The sequence below is a fragment of the Oryzias melastigma genome, linkage group LG24, assembly GCF_002922805.2.
Source record: "Oryzias melastigma strain HK-1 linkage group LG24, ASM292280v2, whole genome shotgun sequence".
Taxonomy (NCBI): Eukaryota; Metazoa; Chordata; class Actinopteri; order Beloniformes; family Adrianichthyidae; genus Oryzias; species Oryzias melastigma.
In genome coordinates, this window is record NC_050535.1 from 17502239 (window position 1) to 17521717 (window position 19479).

The window sequence follows — 19479 nt, forward strand, 5'->3', positions numbered from 1 at the left end:
ATATCGCGATATATCACGATATCGATATTTTGGCACATCACTAACCTGAACTGCTCATTTTCCCAGATTTAAACGGGAAAAAAAAACATAGAAAACAAAACGGAATTGAGTTTTAGAGCCACATGATTTCACTTTGTACCAAGTGATTAGTAAGTCTACATATGTGTGGAGGAATTATTTCATCCACTGCTGTTTGACAACTCAAAGCAAACATAAGCCTCACTAATTACTAGAGTGGAGCTCTTTTGTATCTATCTTTCATCATCATTAACCGATAATGTATTAACAACATCATTATTCCCTAATTTAAACAGTTTGTTTAACTGAGCGTGTAATTACTCTCATTAGTTTGTGTTTCACGACCTGAACGAGTCGAGGGAATCCCAGGACGGGACTTCATTACATCATTTAACCCCTCAATGCCCATTGTCTCAAAAGTGGCATTAACTGCCAAAATGCTAGTGTGAATACTTTTTGCTGAAAGTAATCAAGATGTTGAAGTTTTTAGCTGAAAATGGTGAAATGATTTACTTTAATTGTTGAAGGGATTTGCTGAAAATGTAAAACTTTTTGCAAAATTTTAAATTTGCTAAATGGCTGCAAGTTTTGTTAAAAAAAAACTATGACAGAGCACTGAAGTTTACCTAAATTTCTGAAAAATTTGGAGTAAAATGTATTAAAAAATCCCAAAACATGCAAATTTTTCAGAAATATTTTGCTTAAATATCAGCTAAACTCCAAATTAGCATAAAAAAACTTCAATAGATGTCAACATAGCTTAAAAAAAAGCTAGCACATTGCTTAAATACTAGCTAAACTCCAAAATAGACTAAAATTCGTCAGTAAACTAAATGAGTCAAAAACGTTAGCATGTTGCTAAAATAGAAGCTAAACTCTAAATTAGCCTATAAAAACCTCAGTAGAAAATAAATTAGCCCAAAACAATAGCATGTTGCTAAAATACTAGCCAAACTCTGAATTAGCCTATAAAAACCCCAGCAGATTACAAATTAGCCAAAAATGTTAGCATTTTGCTACATGTTAGCTAAACTCTGAATTTTTTAAAAATTACTATAAAAGATGAAAACATATCCCATGAATAAGGGATATATTCACAGGCTAAATCCTAAATATTGCATTTACTTAAAAGCCAAAACACAAGTAAATATCTTTTTTCATGGCTGGGAATAAATTCAGACATTGAAGGGTTAAGCAGAACAATTATTTTGAAAATGAAAGTCTAAAAAAGTTGATAAGTGGGTTCTCTCATGTTACGTTTTGTACACTAGATGTATTTCTTGTTTTACTGTGTGTCTGTCAGATGTTTTAAAGTAAAACATCAGAACTGTAAATATTTAAATAACAGAAAGGACAAAAAAAATCCCCACAGCTCTCTATTACAACTGAGACTTGAGGTGTTTTTCTACAACACACTGAAGATTGTTGAAATCTGCACTCACAAACTCAGTGATGGGATCCCCGGTCATTGGAGCGTAGGAGACCTTGTATTGTCTCACAGGTCCCTCGGCGTGGTCCCAACCGACGGTCAGGGTGCTGGTGGTGGCGTCCAAAACACGCATGTTCTTCGGGCCAGCACGGGGCACTGTCAACAACAGACAAAAACTCCTGCTTCAAAATGCAGAACTTTATCATGTTGTTTCCTGAAGTAAGCTTTTATAAAGTTTGAACTATCAGCGGACGACTCTGGCTTACGAGTTTTGCCGTTGCCCTTCACTTTGGACCCTTCTCCATCAGCATACACGGCTGCGACGGTGACTGAGTAGGGAGTATCCGGGATCAGGTTGTCCAAGATAGCCGTGTTGATGCTTCCAGGAACGAGCAACTATGGAACCCAAAAGACAGAAATGAATCATCTGTTTTGCACAAATGCACCATGATCCTCTTATAGTGACAGCATTCAAATCAGATCAAAGCTTATTCGTTTAACAAACAACCTAGAAAATTGAGTGTGAAAAAAGCTCAAACCGAGCATCAGAACGGAGAAGAAATTTTCACCCACAATCATCTCTAGGGCTTACAGAGAATGGTCAGAATAAGAGAAAATATCCAGTGAGAGCTCGTTAATGCCAGAGGTCAGAGGAGAATTTCCAGACTGGTTCTGGCTGATAGAAAGACAGGAACTCAAATGGTTAGAACCGAGGTCTGCAGAAGAAAATCTCTAAAGGGGATCCAGCCCACTACAGCAAGGTGGACCTAATAAAACAACCAGTAAATCTATCTAGACTCTGGAACTTCAGCATTTTTCTGGTATTTCAAGTGTTGCATAATAAAAAATGGACTTGCTTTAAACTAGGCATGTTTTTGTTTAAAAAAGGGAAAAAAAACAGGAAATGTTGGATCTTTGTCATGTCAGACCATAACAGATGATCTAGTAGCTGAGAAACCACAACTGAAGGCTAATCTACGCCCACTGGCTCGGGATGTAATCCCTCCAGAAAACTAAAGTGTAACGTCTACAGATTGGCCACTGTCCTCGTTATACGTTATGACCTTTGCTTGTCTGAACATTAATCATAGAGTCATTTCTTGAATGGAGTTCTACTCTCTGGGGCTCACTCCTTCTTGGTTGAGCCACTGATGGAGCCAAACAGTGCAGTTGTTCTGAATCATGCATTCATGTTTCACACGAGGTTCTTGCAAAATGAACTCTTGTTTTTAACATTTTGGGTTTTTGGCTTCACTAAACCCTTAAAAATGTGAAATAATTATGCGAATGCTTAATAAACATTCACACTATAGTGATTCTAATGTTCCTTTCCATACGTTTTTCACTTTCAGTGATTTCATCAATCTTAGTATCAAAATAATTAGCTTGTTCAGGACATTAATGCTTGTATATTTCATATTCATAAATGTTATAGTTTTTGAAATATTGAGAAAATGTACCCCCTATAGGAAATGAATGAGAAAGTCTTCACATTTTAAGAAGATTAGCAACAAGTCTTTAAAAATATTCATGGGTTATGTTTTCATCATTATAGTCATTTTCTAAAAATTTTGAGTTTAGCTAATATTTTAGCAACATGCTAATGGTTTAGGCTAATTTGGTTTACTGAAGAGTTTTGGAGTTAAGCTACTATTTAAACAGCTTTTTTGGCTAATTTGGCATCTACTGAGGTTTTTTATGCTAATTTGGAGTTTAGCTATAGCAACATGCAAACATTTTTGGGTAATTTGCTATCTACTGAGGTTTTCATAGACTAATTTAGAGCTTAGCTAGTTTTTAAGGAATGTGCTAGCTTTTTTGGCTAATTTGGCAACTACTGGGGGATTTTTATGCTAATTTGAAGTTTAGCTCATATTTAAACAACAGGCTAACGTTTTTGGCTAATTTGTTAACTTAAGGTTTTTATAGGGTAATTTAAAGTTTAGCTTTTATCTTAGCAACAGGTTAATGTTTTTTTACTAATTTAGTTTACTGAGGAATTTTAGGCTATTTTGGAGTTTAGCTAATATTTAAGCGTGCTAGCTTTTTTGGCTAATTTGGTATCCACTAAGCTTTGTTTGGATAATTTGGAGTTTAGCTCATGTTTAGGCAACGCAGTAAATATTTTTGCAAAATTCTCATGTATTAGGGATTTTTAAGCAATTTTAATCCAAATTGTTAACATATTTAGGTCAACTTCAGCATCTTCAGGGACTACTTACAGCAAAAAGTATTCACACTAGCATTATCACAGCTAATGCAACTTTTCTAGTGTAATTGCATTAAGGTAGATTAAATCTGATTATATTTCCTTTCCGTCCATATTCAGGGTTTTAAAAGTTTCTCGTTATGGACCCATACATTCAAAAAGACATTCAAACTACTTCTAACACCAAAGTTACTTCAGAATTTTCATTTTTTTTGAACATTTGTCTTTTGTCTCTGACAACACAACTTCCTCAAAGAGGAATGCTACTAACAGACATTCCCGTTAGTGTTAAAAAATGATCAGAGGAGATTCTTTCAATTGGAGCAGCCTCATTATACTGGATTCCTGTTGCCTCACAGAGTTCAGATGCTTCTGCTTTTATTTTGAAGTCAGTCACAGATGTGTCCAGCATGCAGCGCTTCCAAACTTCAACTCAGAATGTGTGGTGGGGACGAGGAGAACACAACGTTCCCCAACTCAGATCCAGAAATCTGCACTGGTGCACTCTATCAGGGATAATAGAGACATGTGAAAATCTGACAAGTTATTATTTCCATATTTCAGCTCATTATGATAATCACTGCTATGCAGCCATCTGTGCAGCATCAGTACAAGCGGGTCGTTTGAGACCTGCAGGAGCCACCTGCTGTTGTCCTGTGAAAGTAATGGTTGTAAACTGACTTTACTGGCTTTGGTGGATGTGAACATTCTGTCATTGGCTGTCATATAGTTCATCTCCAACAAAGAAAATGTGTTAGAGTTAGAAGAGTCTAATAAAGAAAGAGGATTTAAAAAATAGTTGACCTAAAATGTTCTTTTATATTCTGTTTTATAAGCGTTCATGACAACTGTTCTGTTACAACCAAGTTTGATCTGGAGAATTATTTATCTTTTGTGTAATCTAGGAGAAGAATGGAGTTCTTTGTTCTTTTATTACAGTTTTGACTTTTTATCTTTTGCTTTTTTCCTAAAATTTATTTTTATTTATCTAACCATTAATTAACCAGGAAAAAATCCACTGATCTCTTTCTCAAGGGAATCCTGGTCATTAACCAAGACGTGTAATAGAATTAAAATATGCTAAAATATATATATAGAAATATGATGAAATAAAACAGAATAAAAAATATTAAATAAAACAGCTACAGATTAATGATTTTATTTCCAGGTCCTTCGTAATAACACTAAACTGAGGTAAAGTTATGAGCTTTGAAAGGGACAAACTTTGGCTTCTTCTTGGATTTGTGATGCGTTGCATGGTGAGAAATGTTTGAATCAAACAGAAAATAGTTTTCTTTTTTTCTCTTAGTTAGATTTACAAACCCAGAGGAAACAAAAGAGATGCTAAAATCTAGAGTAAAAAGTAAACTGATAAATACCAGATTTAAACCAAAGTTTCTGCAAAAAACTAAATTTCCAAATTCCAGAAAAAAAACAAAGTTTTGGGACATTTGGTGAAACAATCTCAAGTTTATTTTGTAGCTCAATCGTGGCATAAATGAGTTTTAGATTCTGTTTTTCTCATCTTCATGCCACAGTTTCCATGATGTCATTGGCCATTGTTGAATCAAGATGACCAAAAGTAGGGCGAAAAAAAAGTTGGTTTTGTTGTTTTTAAAAACCCACTCTGACAAAAGTCATGCTTTTGGTATTTTTAACATGACATTTTTACAACCGTGGAGGACATGTATAGAGCTGTCAGGATTAGTCGACTAATCAATGACTGATTAAAACAGTCAACAACTAATTTAATAGTTGATTAGTCGTTACTTTATATTAAATGGAGTCAGAGTGTAGTAAAATTGAACAGAGTTGTGAGCGTTCAGCAACACAAAATGTACTTTTTAATAATTGAGTCAGTGAGACCAAAACTTTTTCTTTAGTGAAAAATAGTTCCTTGTTTCAGATGTCTCTCATTGATTTAATCTTGTTTTAATACCAGAAACTAATGCTGAGCAGAGTCTGTTTGATTCATTAAAAGTTTAATACATTATCATCTTAATTGTTTTTATGTTTAGTTAGATTAAAGCTAATGATGGTTTACATCCACTTTGCATATGACCTGATTAGTCGACTAATCGGAAAAAATAATCAGGGATTAGTCGACTAAAAATAATCGTTGGTGGCAGCACTAGGAATATATAAAGAAAATTAAACTTAAACTGTGTAATTTATTCAAATCCTTGTTTCAAATGTAAATGCAGTTGGAAAAAGCTTGTAGTTGTGACACAAGAGCTACAATCAGCAGGTTAAAGCTCCATCCAGTCTAGTCTGTGGGGTCCACTTACGACTAGATCCATGTACGTCTTCATTTTCCTCATCGGAGCTGACATCTGACTCAAAACTGTACGGCTGGATAGATAAAATATTTCAGTTTCACCGCAGGGCTTCAGATCGCGTCAATCTCTAGCTGGAAGCGGATATTCAGCAACTTTATCCGGTTGCTTAAGCGGAAATGTCCTAAACTTTAAACCCTTTCCAAAATGAGATTTTAAAAACTTTCCAGAACTATCAGCTTTTAAGCTTTTAAATGTGAATAAACTGTAACTGTCTCGTAGTTTAGTGTGCAATGGAACAGAGAACTTTAATCGTTTTATTTCTTTAAAGTCAATATTAACAAGCGTTCAAATTTGTATAACTACACCCGTTTACCTCTGGAGAAAAAGCGGACAAAATTACGTTTTTTCTCTGTGAATCAGCTGATCACATAAGCAGTATGTCAAAGGGAAAAAGGTTTAAAGCTTTAACTTACACCGGTTGACCAATCACAAAAATTCAAGTGTAATACCTCATTTTAACCTGTAGGGGGCAGCACACCGACGATTTTTGACTTTTCAAGAATTAAACTATTTTATTTTAATTTGTTAAAAATTTGGCAACAGATAACGCTTTTAAATACCCATTTATAGATGTCAACAGACAAAAAATGGGTTTTGTTACCCTTTAAGATAGGACAAATTAAAAAAACAAAAAACAGATCCTGAAGTCTTCGAAACTTTTTCTAACTTTATACTTATGTTAATTTTACATACAGTGATTTCAGATTAAAATAAAGCTACTGCATATCCATGCAGCTTTTATCTTTAATCTTTCGGTGCTAAGTCAGGAATCTCAGGGGAAACGTCCTCCTGCTCTCCAGGCTAATTCTGCAGTTTAATGACAGCTCGTGCTTTAACAGCCTCTGTGGGAGTTACTCACCGACTCTGCCGGCCTGACTCCAGTCAAGGGGGCATAGGTCAGCTTGTACTGCTGAACCTGACCCGAGGCGTGCTCCCAGCGCACGCTCAGGCTGCTGGGTGTGGGGTTGTGCACCTGGAGGTTCCTGGCCGGTTTGCGGGGCACTGCGGGTTAAGGGAGAGAGTGAGAGGTGTGGAAGGAGCGGCAATATTTCACAGAGATAACAAACATCAAAACGTACGAAAAACAGCTGCTGAAGCTGATGGATTTACAAACTAGAGCTGAGAATATCACGGGGAAGAAAATAGCAAAACAAGGAGTGATTTTAAACAGATGCTCATAAAAGAAGCACATTCGTCTAGAATTTTAAACAAAATATGTTGCTCCAATTAGGAAAAACACTTTTTAGCTAAATGGAGAACACAAATGCTGAGTGCTGCAGAAGTCTTGTGCAGGAGAGTTGTTTATGTAAGGAGAATTAGCATAGCTTTGGGTTTATGCAAAAGCTTTTTACTTCTGTTTTAAAGCAAACCAGATGTGCAAATCCCCTGGTATCTGCAGCTTTGCTCAATAAAAGAACACTGAAATATATTCAAGAGTTGAATCTTGATCTTTCCATCAAATCTATATGATCATTTTCATCTTCTTAAAATTATAATTTGTTTGAAAAAGTTATTTTGTAACATATTTACTGGATTTAACTAATTTTTCTTTCTTTATTCCTTTTCGCTGTTTCCATAGCAACGTGTTTCAAACACTCCACACATTATAGTAGAGAAGCACAGTTTTCCACTCATAGTCATAACCTTTGGAAGCATTTCCCATGGTTGTAAACGAGATGCCGGCTGTGTGGAATGAGAAAAAAAAAAAAAGAAAACGCTACTGAGCAGTTAACCCTTTAACACCTGAGGCGTCACCGGTGACGCTTAAACACAAATAAATGCAAAATCTTTAACTTTTCAACCGTTAACACGATCATTCCAGTAGATTGTGAAGGAGAAAAGCGGCGTAATGGTTGAAAAATTACAGTAAATCAAAGAACATAAACACTGGAGCTCTGGTGTTAAAGGGTTAACCCTAGATACACAAGTATTTATTTAATAGAGCTTTTAAATTGGCATAAACTACGAGTAAAGTTTATTCAGAGGTCACCAGATTGTTGTATCTTGTCTTGTTTTTTTCCTCCGGAGGAACAATTTCAGAGGTTTTTAGCGTTATGGTGTTCATATGAGATCATGTTTTCCATATAAATCAGTAAATGATGTAAGAAGAAAGATCAAAGACGAGCTGAAAGCGTGGAAGGGGAATATTTGATCAAATTCGGATGAGAACTGAACAACAGAAAAGTTTCGGCTGCCTAATGTAAAACCTTTTGTTTAAGCTAGAGGCACAGTTTAAACTCTAAAATGTTCAACAACTACTGGGTTTTTTAGGCTAATTTGGACTTTTAACTTAGCAACATGCTATGTGTTTTTCGCTAATTTTGAAATTTTTCCAGTTTTTTAGTTTAATAAGACTCTTTTTCACGTGACGTCACACATCGCCGGAAAGTGCAGAGTCCCTTCCAGCTTGTTTTGTTTAGAATGGGAAAGCTGACTAAATTATTCATGTTTTTACAATTATCCCCTAAAATATCTGGTAGAACAACAAGTAAATTGATCCTGGGAGGTGATTAAATCTGTGCAGACATGCAGCGATGTGTCTTTGTTGTTTTTAATTTGGCCAGCATGAATTTCTATCAGTTTTTGTGCTGATCGCACTTAAAATACGTGTAAATAACATCAACCAAGGTTGAACCCATTAGAATAAAATCTGCTCAAATGAAAGGTTGATATTTTCAATAAAACATCCAATATTGAAGGATATCAAGCATTTGTGTTTTGATTTGAGATCGATGTGAGAGAGTAAATGAAAATAATGTTCTGCAGGACATTCATAAAATAATTATTGTACATTTTTCTGTTGAAATTGGTAAGGTTACCTTCTATTATTTAAGTAAAATTGTGTCAAACAGTGTTCAGCTGTCAGCTTTGCCCTTCTCAATGAGACCACTGGAAGTAAAGATTCACATTTACGGCCTTGTAGCTATTATGTCTGATGTCATCGTGAAAAGGGTCTATTTGGAGTTTAGCTCATATTTAGCATTATGCTAGCTGTTTTGGCAAAATTAGACATTTTTCCAGTTTTTTGTGGCTAATTTGGCATTTAGCTAGTATTTTAGAAAGCTTTAGGCTTTAGCATTTTCAGCTATCAGCTTTAACATCTTCAGGAGTCACACATTCAGCTTACAGCATTCACACTAGCATTGTATTTGATGTCCAGATGTATGCTACTTTTTCAATGTAATCCACATTTTATACATCCATCCATCTTCTTCCTATCATCCGGACCGGGTCGCGAGGGCAGCAGTCCAAGCAAAGATGTCCAAACTTCCCTCTCCCCTCCCACTTCCTCCAGCTCCTCTGGGGGACCCCGAGGCGTTCCCAGACCAGCAGAGAGATGTAGTCTCTCCAGTGTGTCCTGGGTCTTTCCCGGGGCCTCCGGCCAGTGAGACATGCCCGGAACACCTCTCCAGGGAGGCGTCCAGGAGGCATCCGGATCAGATGCTCGAGACTCCCAACAACATTTTATACAAATAATGTCAAAATGACTGCCTTGGTCATCGTAGTAGCTGTGGAATCCCGACAGACTGAGCCTAAAGCATGTGTGCGGAGTGAATTATAGAGTGAACAGAAGGAGAACCAGGTGCACAAAGAACCTGGAACTGTCACCTGAGCTGTGCAGCACAGGCTGTAAACTGTAGTGATGAATCTTAAAACTCCCTTAAACCCTGAGCCATTTCTGAGAAAGGATTAGCACAAAGTTAGCTGCAGTGTTCGTATTATCCAGTGTTGGGAGTAACGCCAAGATCTGGGCGCATGCATCGCACCGCGTCAAATTCACGTTGTGCCCCGGTAGAAAGACAGTTCAAGCTGTTCACTTCCAATTATTTTTTTGTCTCACAAGCCACCGAGCCCGTGTTTGTGTGTGTGTGTGATCCGGTGCTACGCAGCACCATTAAAATAAGACAAACTGGACTTTACGACCCAGAAACTTACCCAGAACTGAACACAAATACTAATAAAGTATGTTGTAGAAATCGTTCTGTGGTTCACTAAAGTTAATATTATTTATATTTTTCTTGTTGCAGTTTTTAGTTTGATCATTCTGACTGACAACATTAAAGTTCAGGTTAAGTCAAATTAAATATTGTAACTTCATTGTTGTTTATTATTCTTGCTGATGTTTTGCATTTTAATCTTTCCCTCTATTACTGTGATGAAACCATTTTGTTTGTTTAATCAACATTTAGGATAACTACAAGAAATTGATATTTAAATAACTTTATGTCCAGTTTATGTGAAATTAATTTTAATATTTATATATATAGCTTGTTGGAGTGTTTTATAAGAAATGTGATAATAAATATTTACACTTCTACACTTCAATCCTCCCTCTCTATGTTGTAACTAAACAGCATGATGTCTTTGGTAATACTAAACCAGCTTACTAGAAGTGTTATTTTTATTAAATGAATTCATTTAAAGACAAAGCTTTGGGGAAAAACATAACATTTACTTCCGTATTTTAATTCACAAAGTAACTGGAGTAGTCTTGGGTACTCCAACATTCTCCGATGTATTTTGCTCCTACATTCCATGTGTTGTGGAATATTGTCATATAGCTACCTTGCAATTTCAGTGTGAGAGTTTTTGTTTTTGCTGCAATTTTTACATTGAAAAATGTTTTTATATGTAAAGCCCTTTGTTTTTACATATGTATGATAAGTGTTTTTTAAATGGGTTGAATTGGGCATGGAATATATTATTTGGTTGTAAAATTTTGATGTTTTATTGCTAAATGTTTTTGGTTGTTTTTAGGGTAAATTCGAATAATGTATTTTTGTTGTGCGGTACAGAACTTTGGTGAAAAACTTTCTGATATTTTTCAGTTATATGTTATTACCAACAAATAAACTAACATGTACAAATATTGCAATTAAACATTTTTCTTTACTAACAGCTGTGGTCATTTATTTCTGTAAGATCGTTTTATCTGTACAACCGATCCTGGAGACTTACGGGTCTTTCCTTTGTCGGACTGACGCAGACCGTCTCCCTCGGGGTAAACTGGAACCACCGTCACGGTGTACGGCGTGTCAGACAGCAGGTTCCTGAGGACGGTTTCAGTGGTGCCGCCAGACACCTGCTCCTATTCACACAAAAGCACAGCAATTAAAGTCATTTAAAAAAGGGAAAAACTGGCATTGAAGCAACTAGTGCTGAAACAAACGATTATTTTAATAGTCAACTAATCGGGTCATGAGAAAAATGGCTGTAAAGCCCACATTTTAACCATCATTAGCTTTAAACTAACTAAAGACTAGATATATAGCGTTATCTGTGATAATGCTAGTGTGAATACTGACAAGCTGAATTTGGCCGCTGATGATGTTAGTGCTGATAGCTAAAGATGCTGAAACTGACAGCCAGCTAAAATATTAGTTAAAAGCAAAATTAGCCTAAAAAACTGAAAAAATCCTAAGTTAGCCAAAACAACTAGGATGCAGCTGACATAATACCAAACTCCAAAATAGTTAGCATGCTGCTAAATATAAGCTAAATTCCGAATTAGCCTAAAAAAACTAAAAAAATAGAAAAAAATAGCCATAATGGTTAGCATGTAGCTGAAATATTAGCTAAGCTCCAAAATAGCTAGCATGTAGTGAAAATATTGGCTAAATTCCACAATAGCCGAAAAACAGAAAAAAATCCTAAATTAGCCAAAATAGCTAACGTGCGGCTAAAGTATAAACTAAACTCCAAATTAGCATAAAAACCAACAAAAAAAAGCCCAAATTAGCCAGAAATAGCAAGCATGTAGTTCCAATATTTGCTAAACTCCACATTAGCCTAAAAACAGAAATAAAATCATAAACTAGCCAAAATAGCAATCATGCAGCTGAAATATTGGCTAAACTCCAAAATAGCTAGCATGTAGCTGAAATATTAGCCAAACTGCAAACTAGCCTAAAAACCTTAATAAATGCCAAAAAGTCCAAAAAGTTAGCAGAATGCCACTATAACTTTCAACTTTACTACACTCTGACTCCATATAATATAAAGTAACGACAAATCGACTATTAAATTAGTCGTCTAGTATTTTAATAGTCGACTAATTGTGGCAGCCCTACAAGCAACACGTATCAGTGAGTCTACATCACATATTAACGTACAAGTGAAAGGATTCTTCTGCTCAAGGTAAAAAATAACTAATTAAAATCGCCGTCTCACCATGTCCTCGGCTCCTCCGGATGCGGGGACGTAGAAGATGCGGTAATGCCTGACGTTGCCGTGCGCCGGCTCCCAGCGCACCTTGAGGGAGCTGGTGGTTGGATCAGTCACCTTGAGGTTCTTCACTCCCCCCAAAGCCTCTGTAAACCCCACAAACACATCAGCTCGTTTCCTCGAGGTACAGCCTGGAGTAGGTCAGTTATGTCAAACTGGTACGGAGGCCCTGAAGGGCAAATCACTCGACACAAGAAACACTTTAAAGATCAGAACAAAAACAATGTAAAAAGAAAAAGAAAAATTAAAAAACAGTATTAGATTTTTTTCAAAAAAAAAATTCAATTTCAGAAACAAAACATAAAAAAAGAAAAAAACATCTCAGAAAACAAAAGTAGTTTCCTGAAAACAAAAGGGAATATATGTTAAAAAATAAATAAATGAGAAAACAAAATTAATCATCGGAAGATGAAAGGAAATGTTAAAAAATGAAAAACATTTTATTTTGTTTTCTGAAATATTTTTCATTTTTCAACATTTCATTTTGTCTTTAGTAAATGAAATGTTATCCAAAATATTTTTAATAAATTGTTCTTATTTTTTTAAAGAAATTAATTTAGTTTCCTGAAATGTTTTTTTGTTCTGGTTTCTGAAATTGAGTTTTGTTTTCTAAAATGTAATGATGTTTTTTTTTGGCTTTTTAAGTTTTTTGTTGTGATCTTTACTTTTTTTGTTTGTTGCACTTCAGGGCCACCGTAGATACTGCATATGCTCCGCTTTAATCATAAGACTTTTGTTATTATGCAGACACATTTAAAAAAAACCTCAAAGGTCAGAAATCAAACGTCATCATCCAAGGTATGTCTCCCAGTAACTAGCCTTTTCTGTTTCTTATTTTGTTCATTTTTTTCCTTTGATGTCTGAAATTTTCTTTTGTCTTTAAAAAGTTTTCGTTTTTATCTTGTTTAATTTCGTTTTGATTTCTTAAATGTAACGTTAAATATGTTTTTTTTACTTTTGTCTAGCGATTTGTTTGTGAGATTTGTACTTCTGGGCCACCGTAACTTGGTGAAAGTTTGTTGTTGTTGGGTTCACTTGATCAATTCTTCACTAAGTGAATCTTCTATGACACAAAACTATTGTATTACAGTTTTACAGGAGGTTTGAGGTCAGCTCTTGGGTTCAAACTCACTTGTCTTCCCGTTCTCTGACATGCGTTTCCCCTCTGCATCGGTGTAAATGGGAACCACTGTGACCTTGTACTCTGTATCTGGGCGGAGCTCCCCGAGCATGGTGTTAGTCGTCATCCCGGAAACTTGAGTCTGTAAATTTCATCAACAAAAAACAATTTCTAACTTAGAAAAAAAAAATAGAAACCTAAACGTTAAAAAAAACCATCAAATGATCATTAAAATGAAAGCTGTACTTGTTGTTTTATGTCTATAACTCCCAGAATGTCACTTCCAATCCCAGGAACAAACCTTGGCCTCGGTTCCTCCGGCAGCAGGTACATAGATGATCTGGTACTGCATGACGTCTCCCACAGCCGGCTCCCAGCTGACTTTCAGAGAGCTGATGGTCGGATCAAAAACCCGGAGATTCTTCACTCCACTCAACGGCTCTGAAGGAGGACGAACATGACAGGGTTATGGTGCTTGGATTACAAACCAAAGTTATTCTATTACCGACTACTCACCTTTGGTGAGTGGAATAACATTATTTCTCTTAGATTAGATTAGATTAGATTAGATTAGATTAGATTTGACAATTAGATTGAACTAGATTGGTTTTGGAATTGGATTGGACTAGATTAGACTGGACTAGATTAGATTAGATTGGACTAGATTTGATTGGACCGGGCAAGATTAGATTAGATTGGACTATATTGGATCAGATAATATTGGACTAGATTCGATTGGACTAGAATAGATTAGATTAGACTTGATTAGATTAGACAGGACTTTAATAGATTAAATTGGATTCGATGAGATTCAATTGGACTAGACTAGATTGGACTAGATTCGATTGGATTGGGCTAGATTAGATTGGACTAGAATAAATTATATTGGACTAGATTAGATTCGATTGGACTAGATTCAATTATATTGGACTAGATTAGATTGGACTAGAATAAATTATATTGGACTAGATTAGATTCGATTGGACTAGATTCAATTATATTGGACTAGATTAGATTGGACTACATTAGACTAGATTGGATTGGATTGTACTAGATTAGATTAAATTGGACCAGATTAGATGAGATTGGACTAGAATAGATTAGAGTGGACTAAATTAGATTAGATTCGATTAGATTGGAAATGACTAGATTGGATTGGAAATGGTTTATTTCAAATAATCAAGAAAAAAAATCGTATGCACAATTAATACAATTAATCAACAGAAGTTGACACGTCAAACACAGGATAACCAGACATTAAAAGATAGATATGCTTTGTATTTTGCAATCAGGCAGAGACAAATATTTATTGAATACGCTAAAACTAATTTTTTAAAACTTTGAAATTGTAATTTTTTTTAACATAATATATAAATAAAAGAAAATAAAGCCATAGATCAGAGGTCTATGGTTGAGTGTGGGTTGTACGGGGTTCCATTTGTGCCAAAAATATGTTTTTGCATCCACTGTCTATATCTATTGTTCATTGTCTATGTCTATTGAACAAGTTTATTAAACATTTGTTCATGGTTATGAACCACTAAGCAATATCTTCTGCAGGTTCTGTGAAACGACAGGAGCTAACGACGCTAGCAACTGTTGCTAAGGACTTTACTGATGACTAGGTCCAACTACAAAAGCAAATGCAAAGTTTTAAGCAAAAAAAAAGTAAATACAAAGATATCATCAAAGAAGCGCGGACATGCAGAGGATATTGCTTAGTAGATATTTAACTTTCACATTAAGGTGGGGGCCACAAAATATTGACTCGAGGGCCGCAAATGGCCTGCAGGTCGCCAGATTGAGACCCTTGGTTTAGGAAAACGGCCCTTTTGGACATTGGTCAGTGGCATTTCTGTGTCACAGGAAGGATAAAAATAGGCAGATTACTAGTTTGCAGGCGACAGAGCATAGATTTCAGACTTGTATCAGAAACTATGAAAACATACCAAAAAAACGTTGTTTGGTGACACTATTTACTGTCTAATTGCACTATTGTATGCACCAATGTGCACGTTTGTGGTAGGTGACGATCTCTTTTGTCTTATTATTTTTATTATTGAATAGTGTTTGCTGCTGTGCGCTGAGCTGCAATGGAAATACGATTCCAATCAAAGAAAAAAAATCCAGGCAAACCGATAAATCCTGCAAACGATGGCATGAGAGGGAAAGCTGATGTTTTATGGCTGCAGTGAAACAGATGCTCTTTGGAAAACACTTTTTGTAACAGTTTAACTGAGGGAACAACTCTCAATAGATGAGGAGATATTGAGTTTTGTTTACATTTTGGCACAACTACCGTATAGTTGAACATTAGAAGCTGTTTGATATTTATCTCAGTAAAACAGGAACTGCAGCGATAAACTTGTTTCATCTTTAACACACTATAAGGGATGAGAATTTTCTATGTGAATTCAGCCAAATGAAGACTCCAACCAACATATTATGTTGATTGAGTTGTAGTGTCTGGATTGGTAACAATCCAACCAAATCTTTTTTTCAACACCAGGATCGTCATTCTTTTTATTGGTGTCTTGGATATTTTGACGTCACATTTCCTTCATTTTCAAGATTGACATGGCTAATCCTCATATAAAGGGTCACTAATATGGAGCTAAATTGGAGCAAGTGTTATTTGAAACCTAAATAAAAAATATTGGTGTTTGCCTAAAAAAAGGTAAAATGTCCAAAACTTTTTGCTATTCTAAAATTACATTTTTAACATCAGTTTTTTAGGTTTCAAAACTCAAAATTTCAATTTCAAACCTTTTTTTTAAGTTTGAAATCTTTTTTTTTTTTTTCACTTTTAACTCTTGTTGTTTTCGACCCACACAGTACAGGACGTTGGCATCATATTTTCATGAAAGATTTGCTCATCCATGGATTTCTCACATTTTTAAACAGGAATCAAGTGTTTCTGTATGGAGCTAAGTTAAGGCCAATATTATTCATACTTATTCATTTTTGTATTATTATTATTATTATAATTCTTTGATTAATAAAATCTGCAAAAATTGTCTTTTTTAATAAGAATATCTAGATTATTGTTACTGATTAATATAAATTATTTGTCTGTGGATGTTTAGAAATTTGATTACATCAGTGATATTAATGATTTTTTATAACTAGAATTTATTGTTGTAGAGTATAAATATTTGATATTAAGTCCTGAACCAGATATTGTTAATTCATGTAGACAAAATGGTATGGTTGAGCTGGGGTGGGATTATACAAGTTCACTTCCTCCCACTCCCTTTCAAACGACCTGGTTGTGATTCAATGTGATGTTTTTTTTTTCATGTATTATTCCTGATTGCTTGAATTAAACCATTTCACTCATTCATTCATGTTGGACGTGCATTTGTGCACGATAAAAGTCTTTTTACACCCGTCTTGGGTCAACTTTAGACTATGATAGTTCAGACATACAGCCATTTTCTGGCCGTAATTTTCCAAGTTCTCAGAGTCAGTGAATGCACCGGGACTGAAGTTACCACCCTCATTGATTGTGAGTGGTACTTCTTGTTAGCCCCGCCCCAAAGCGCCTGAATGGGGCCAAAAGTTTTGGAAACAAAAAGTGAAAAAAAAGATTTGAAATTGGAAAAAAAGTTTTGAAATCGAAATTTTGAGCTTTGAAACCTAAAAATTGAACATTTGAAGCTGAAAATAATTAAGTTTATCTTAGAATAGCAAAAAAGTTTTGGACAATTTCCTTTATTTTTTCTAAACACCAATATTTTTTTTAATTTATTTTATTTGGGTTAAAAATAATATTGGCCCCAGTTTAGCTCCATACACCAAGCTCCAAGATCATTGTAAAGTCTTCAGCGTTAGAACCTAAATCCTCGATTCTTCCTTACTCGTCTTTCCCTTGTCGGCCTGCCGAATTCCTTCCACATCTGGGTAGACGGGAACCACAGCGACGTTATAGACCGTGTTAGAGTCCAGGTTCTTCAGGATGGTGGTGGTGGTGCCACCGGACACCTCTTCCTGTTCAACACAGAGCCACGACTTTGTCAGAACTTGAACACTTGTGTGTGGGTTTGGGCTGTAAAAACAGTTCTACCATTTGCTCCGTTCCTCCTGGTTCAGCCGCATAGAAGACCTTGTAGCTTCGGACATTTCCCACAGCTGGATCCCAGCGAACCGTCAGCGTGCTGATGGTGGGATCAATCACTTTCAAGTTTTTAACTCCACCCAGTGGATCTAAGAAGGAGAATCAGGAATGAATTACAGCTCAAAGGATTCAAGTATTTCAAGGGATACTGCCATGAAGGAAAAAAATCCAAAATTGAAACCAGAGAGTGTCTTATGTAACTAGACTTGAGTGTTTGAAGATGTAAGATAAGCATCAATCAAATCTCTTTTTTTTTTTTTGCTTTTCTTTCACTTCTTTTAACTTTAAATGCAATTCAGCCCATGATAAATCCCAGACAATCCTTTGTTAATTCTATGTAAATAATTCTGAAAAAATGATCTCAAATGTGTGTTGAGACTTTTCTTGTGCAACCCTTACTTGTGCGTCCGTTCTTAGACAGGGTCTTGCCCTCCATCTCTGGGTAGACAGGCACCACCGACACAGTGTACTCGGTGTCTGCCTCCAGGTTCTTCAGAACAGTGCTGGTTACAGTTCCAGGAACCTGATCCTAATTGTAGGGAGAAAAAAGTCAAAACATGGCATGCTTACTCTGTGAATTACCGGTATTTTGTGCACTGCAGTACAGGAACAGGATGGATGAGGACACTTTGACCCCATTTTTAACTATAATTTAGTGAATGTTTCTGCTTAGAAGTACCAGCTAAAGTTATTTTAGTTTATTCCCCATTTTATCTTACACTAGGATCTACAGTAATACTTTTTAATTATAAAAATCAGGTCACTTAAACATTTTATTGTCGTCTCTTAGAAAACTGACCTCCTAAAAACAATCATTTATTTTACAATAGTTATATTTTATAGATGAGCACTAAAATGTTGAAAAACAAACAGATGACTTGTCATTCCTCCATATTTGTTTTCAGATGTTCTTATTGGCTGAAATGACTGAAATTTAGTGCCAAAACTAACATTTGCTCACAAAAGCCACATCTGTACTTTTTTAGTGATTTTTGTCTTGATAGGCAAACAAAAAATCTTCTGTTTGAAGTAATGTGGCAAGCACATTATGCAAGCAGCATTAAATTAATAGTAAAATTAGAAACATAGTATTACATTTAGTAATGCAAGTGAGAATACTGTAAGCTGAATGTAGCTGCTGAAAATGCTCAAACTGATAGCTAAAAATGCTCAGGCTGATAGTTTGCCATAATATTAGCTAAATGCTAAATTAGACAAAAAACTTGAAAAATGTATAATTTTGCCAAAATTATAAACTCCAAATTTGCCTTAAAGAACTCAAAAAGTCAAATTTTGACAGCATATTGTTAAAATACTAGCGAAACCCCAAATTGACAACAAAAAAAAGAGAAGAAAAATGAAAACGTGTCTAAATTAGCCAAAATAACTAGCATAATATTTAAATATTAGCTTAACACAAAATATGAATGCTGTCAAGCATTGTAGCAAGAACAAACAAACTTTCCCTTGATATCTAAAACATATAAACTATTTTATGTTTTTGAATCTGTGATAATATGTGCTTGTGGTTCAATGTGGATATTTTCCTCGTCTTTTTTATGCTAAATCAGAATATTTTAGCTTATTTCTCAGAATAACAATGATTTCCTTCTGACGTATTAATATGTTAAACTGGTTTTATTCTGAAATATTAGTATTTTAACATAAAAAAGAACAGAAATGTTTTAAAAATGAAACGTGGTGTACCACAGGGAGGTTATTTGAGTGCCCTGTTTTTTTTTAGGTTGTAATTACATTTGAATGTTTTCTCATTTCAACAAGCACTGAAAACAAACGGTTGAATCAGAATATTTTAGCTTATTTTTTAGAATAAGAATCATGACTAATAAAGATGTTAAACTGGTTTTATGCCCAAATATTAAGATTTTAATATAAAAAGGACATACATTTAAAACGATAAACTCTGGAGTACCACAGGGAGGTTATTTGGATCCCTTGTTTTTTTTTATTAATTTATTTATTGTATTTACCATTTTATTTTTTTCTCATTTCAACAAGCAC

General features: G+C 35.1%; 1 protein-coding gene across 5 annotated transcripts in view; it reads right to left on the minus strand.

Annotated features, from left to right (window-relative positions):
* Positions 1-19479, minus strand: part of col12a1b (collagen, type XII, alpha 1b) — a 146268-nt gene that overhangs the window by 47430 nt on the left and 79359 nt on the right. For all 5 annotated transcript variants that reach the window (XM_024290520.2, XM_024290521.2, XM_036210692.1 and 2 more), the window contains 10 exons: positions 17857-17986; positions 17407-17546; positions 17201-17330; positions 13642-13781; positions 13353-13482; positions 12167-12306; positions 10955-11084; positions 6855-6997; positions 1714-1843; positions 1461-1603 (listed from right to left, as the gene is read on the minus strand). In XM_024290520.2, the coding sequence (XP_024146288.1) occupies positions 1461-1603; positions 1714-1843; positions 6855-6997; positions 10955-11084; positions 12167-12306; positions 13353-13482; positions 13642-13781; positions 17201-17330; positions 17407-17546; positions 17857-17986 (1356 nt within the window). The remainder of the gene's footprint in view (positions 1-1460; positions 1604-1713; positions 1844-6854; positions 6998-10954; positions 11085-12166; positions 12307-13352; positions 13483-13641; positions 13782-17200; positions 17331-17406; positions 17547-17856; positions 17987-19479) is intronic.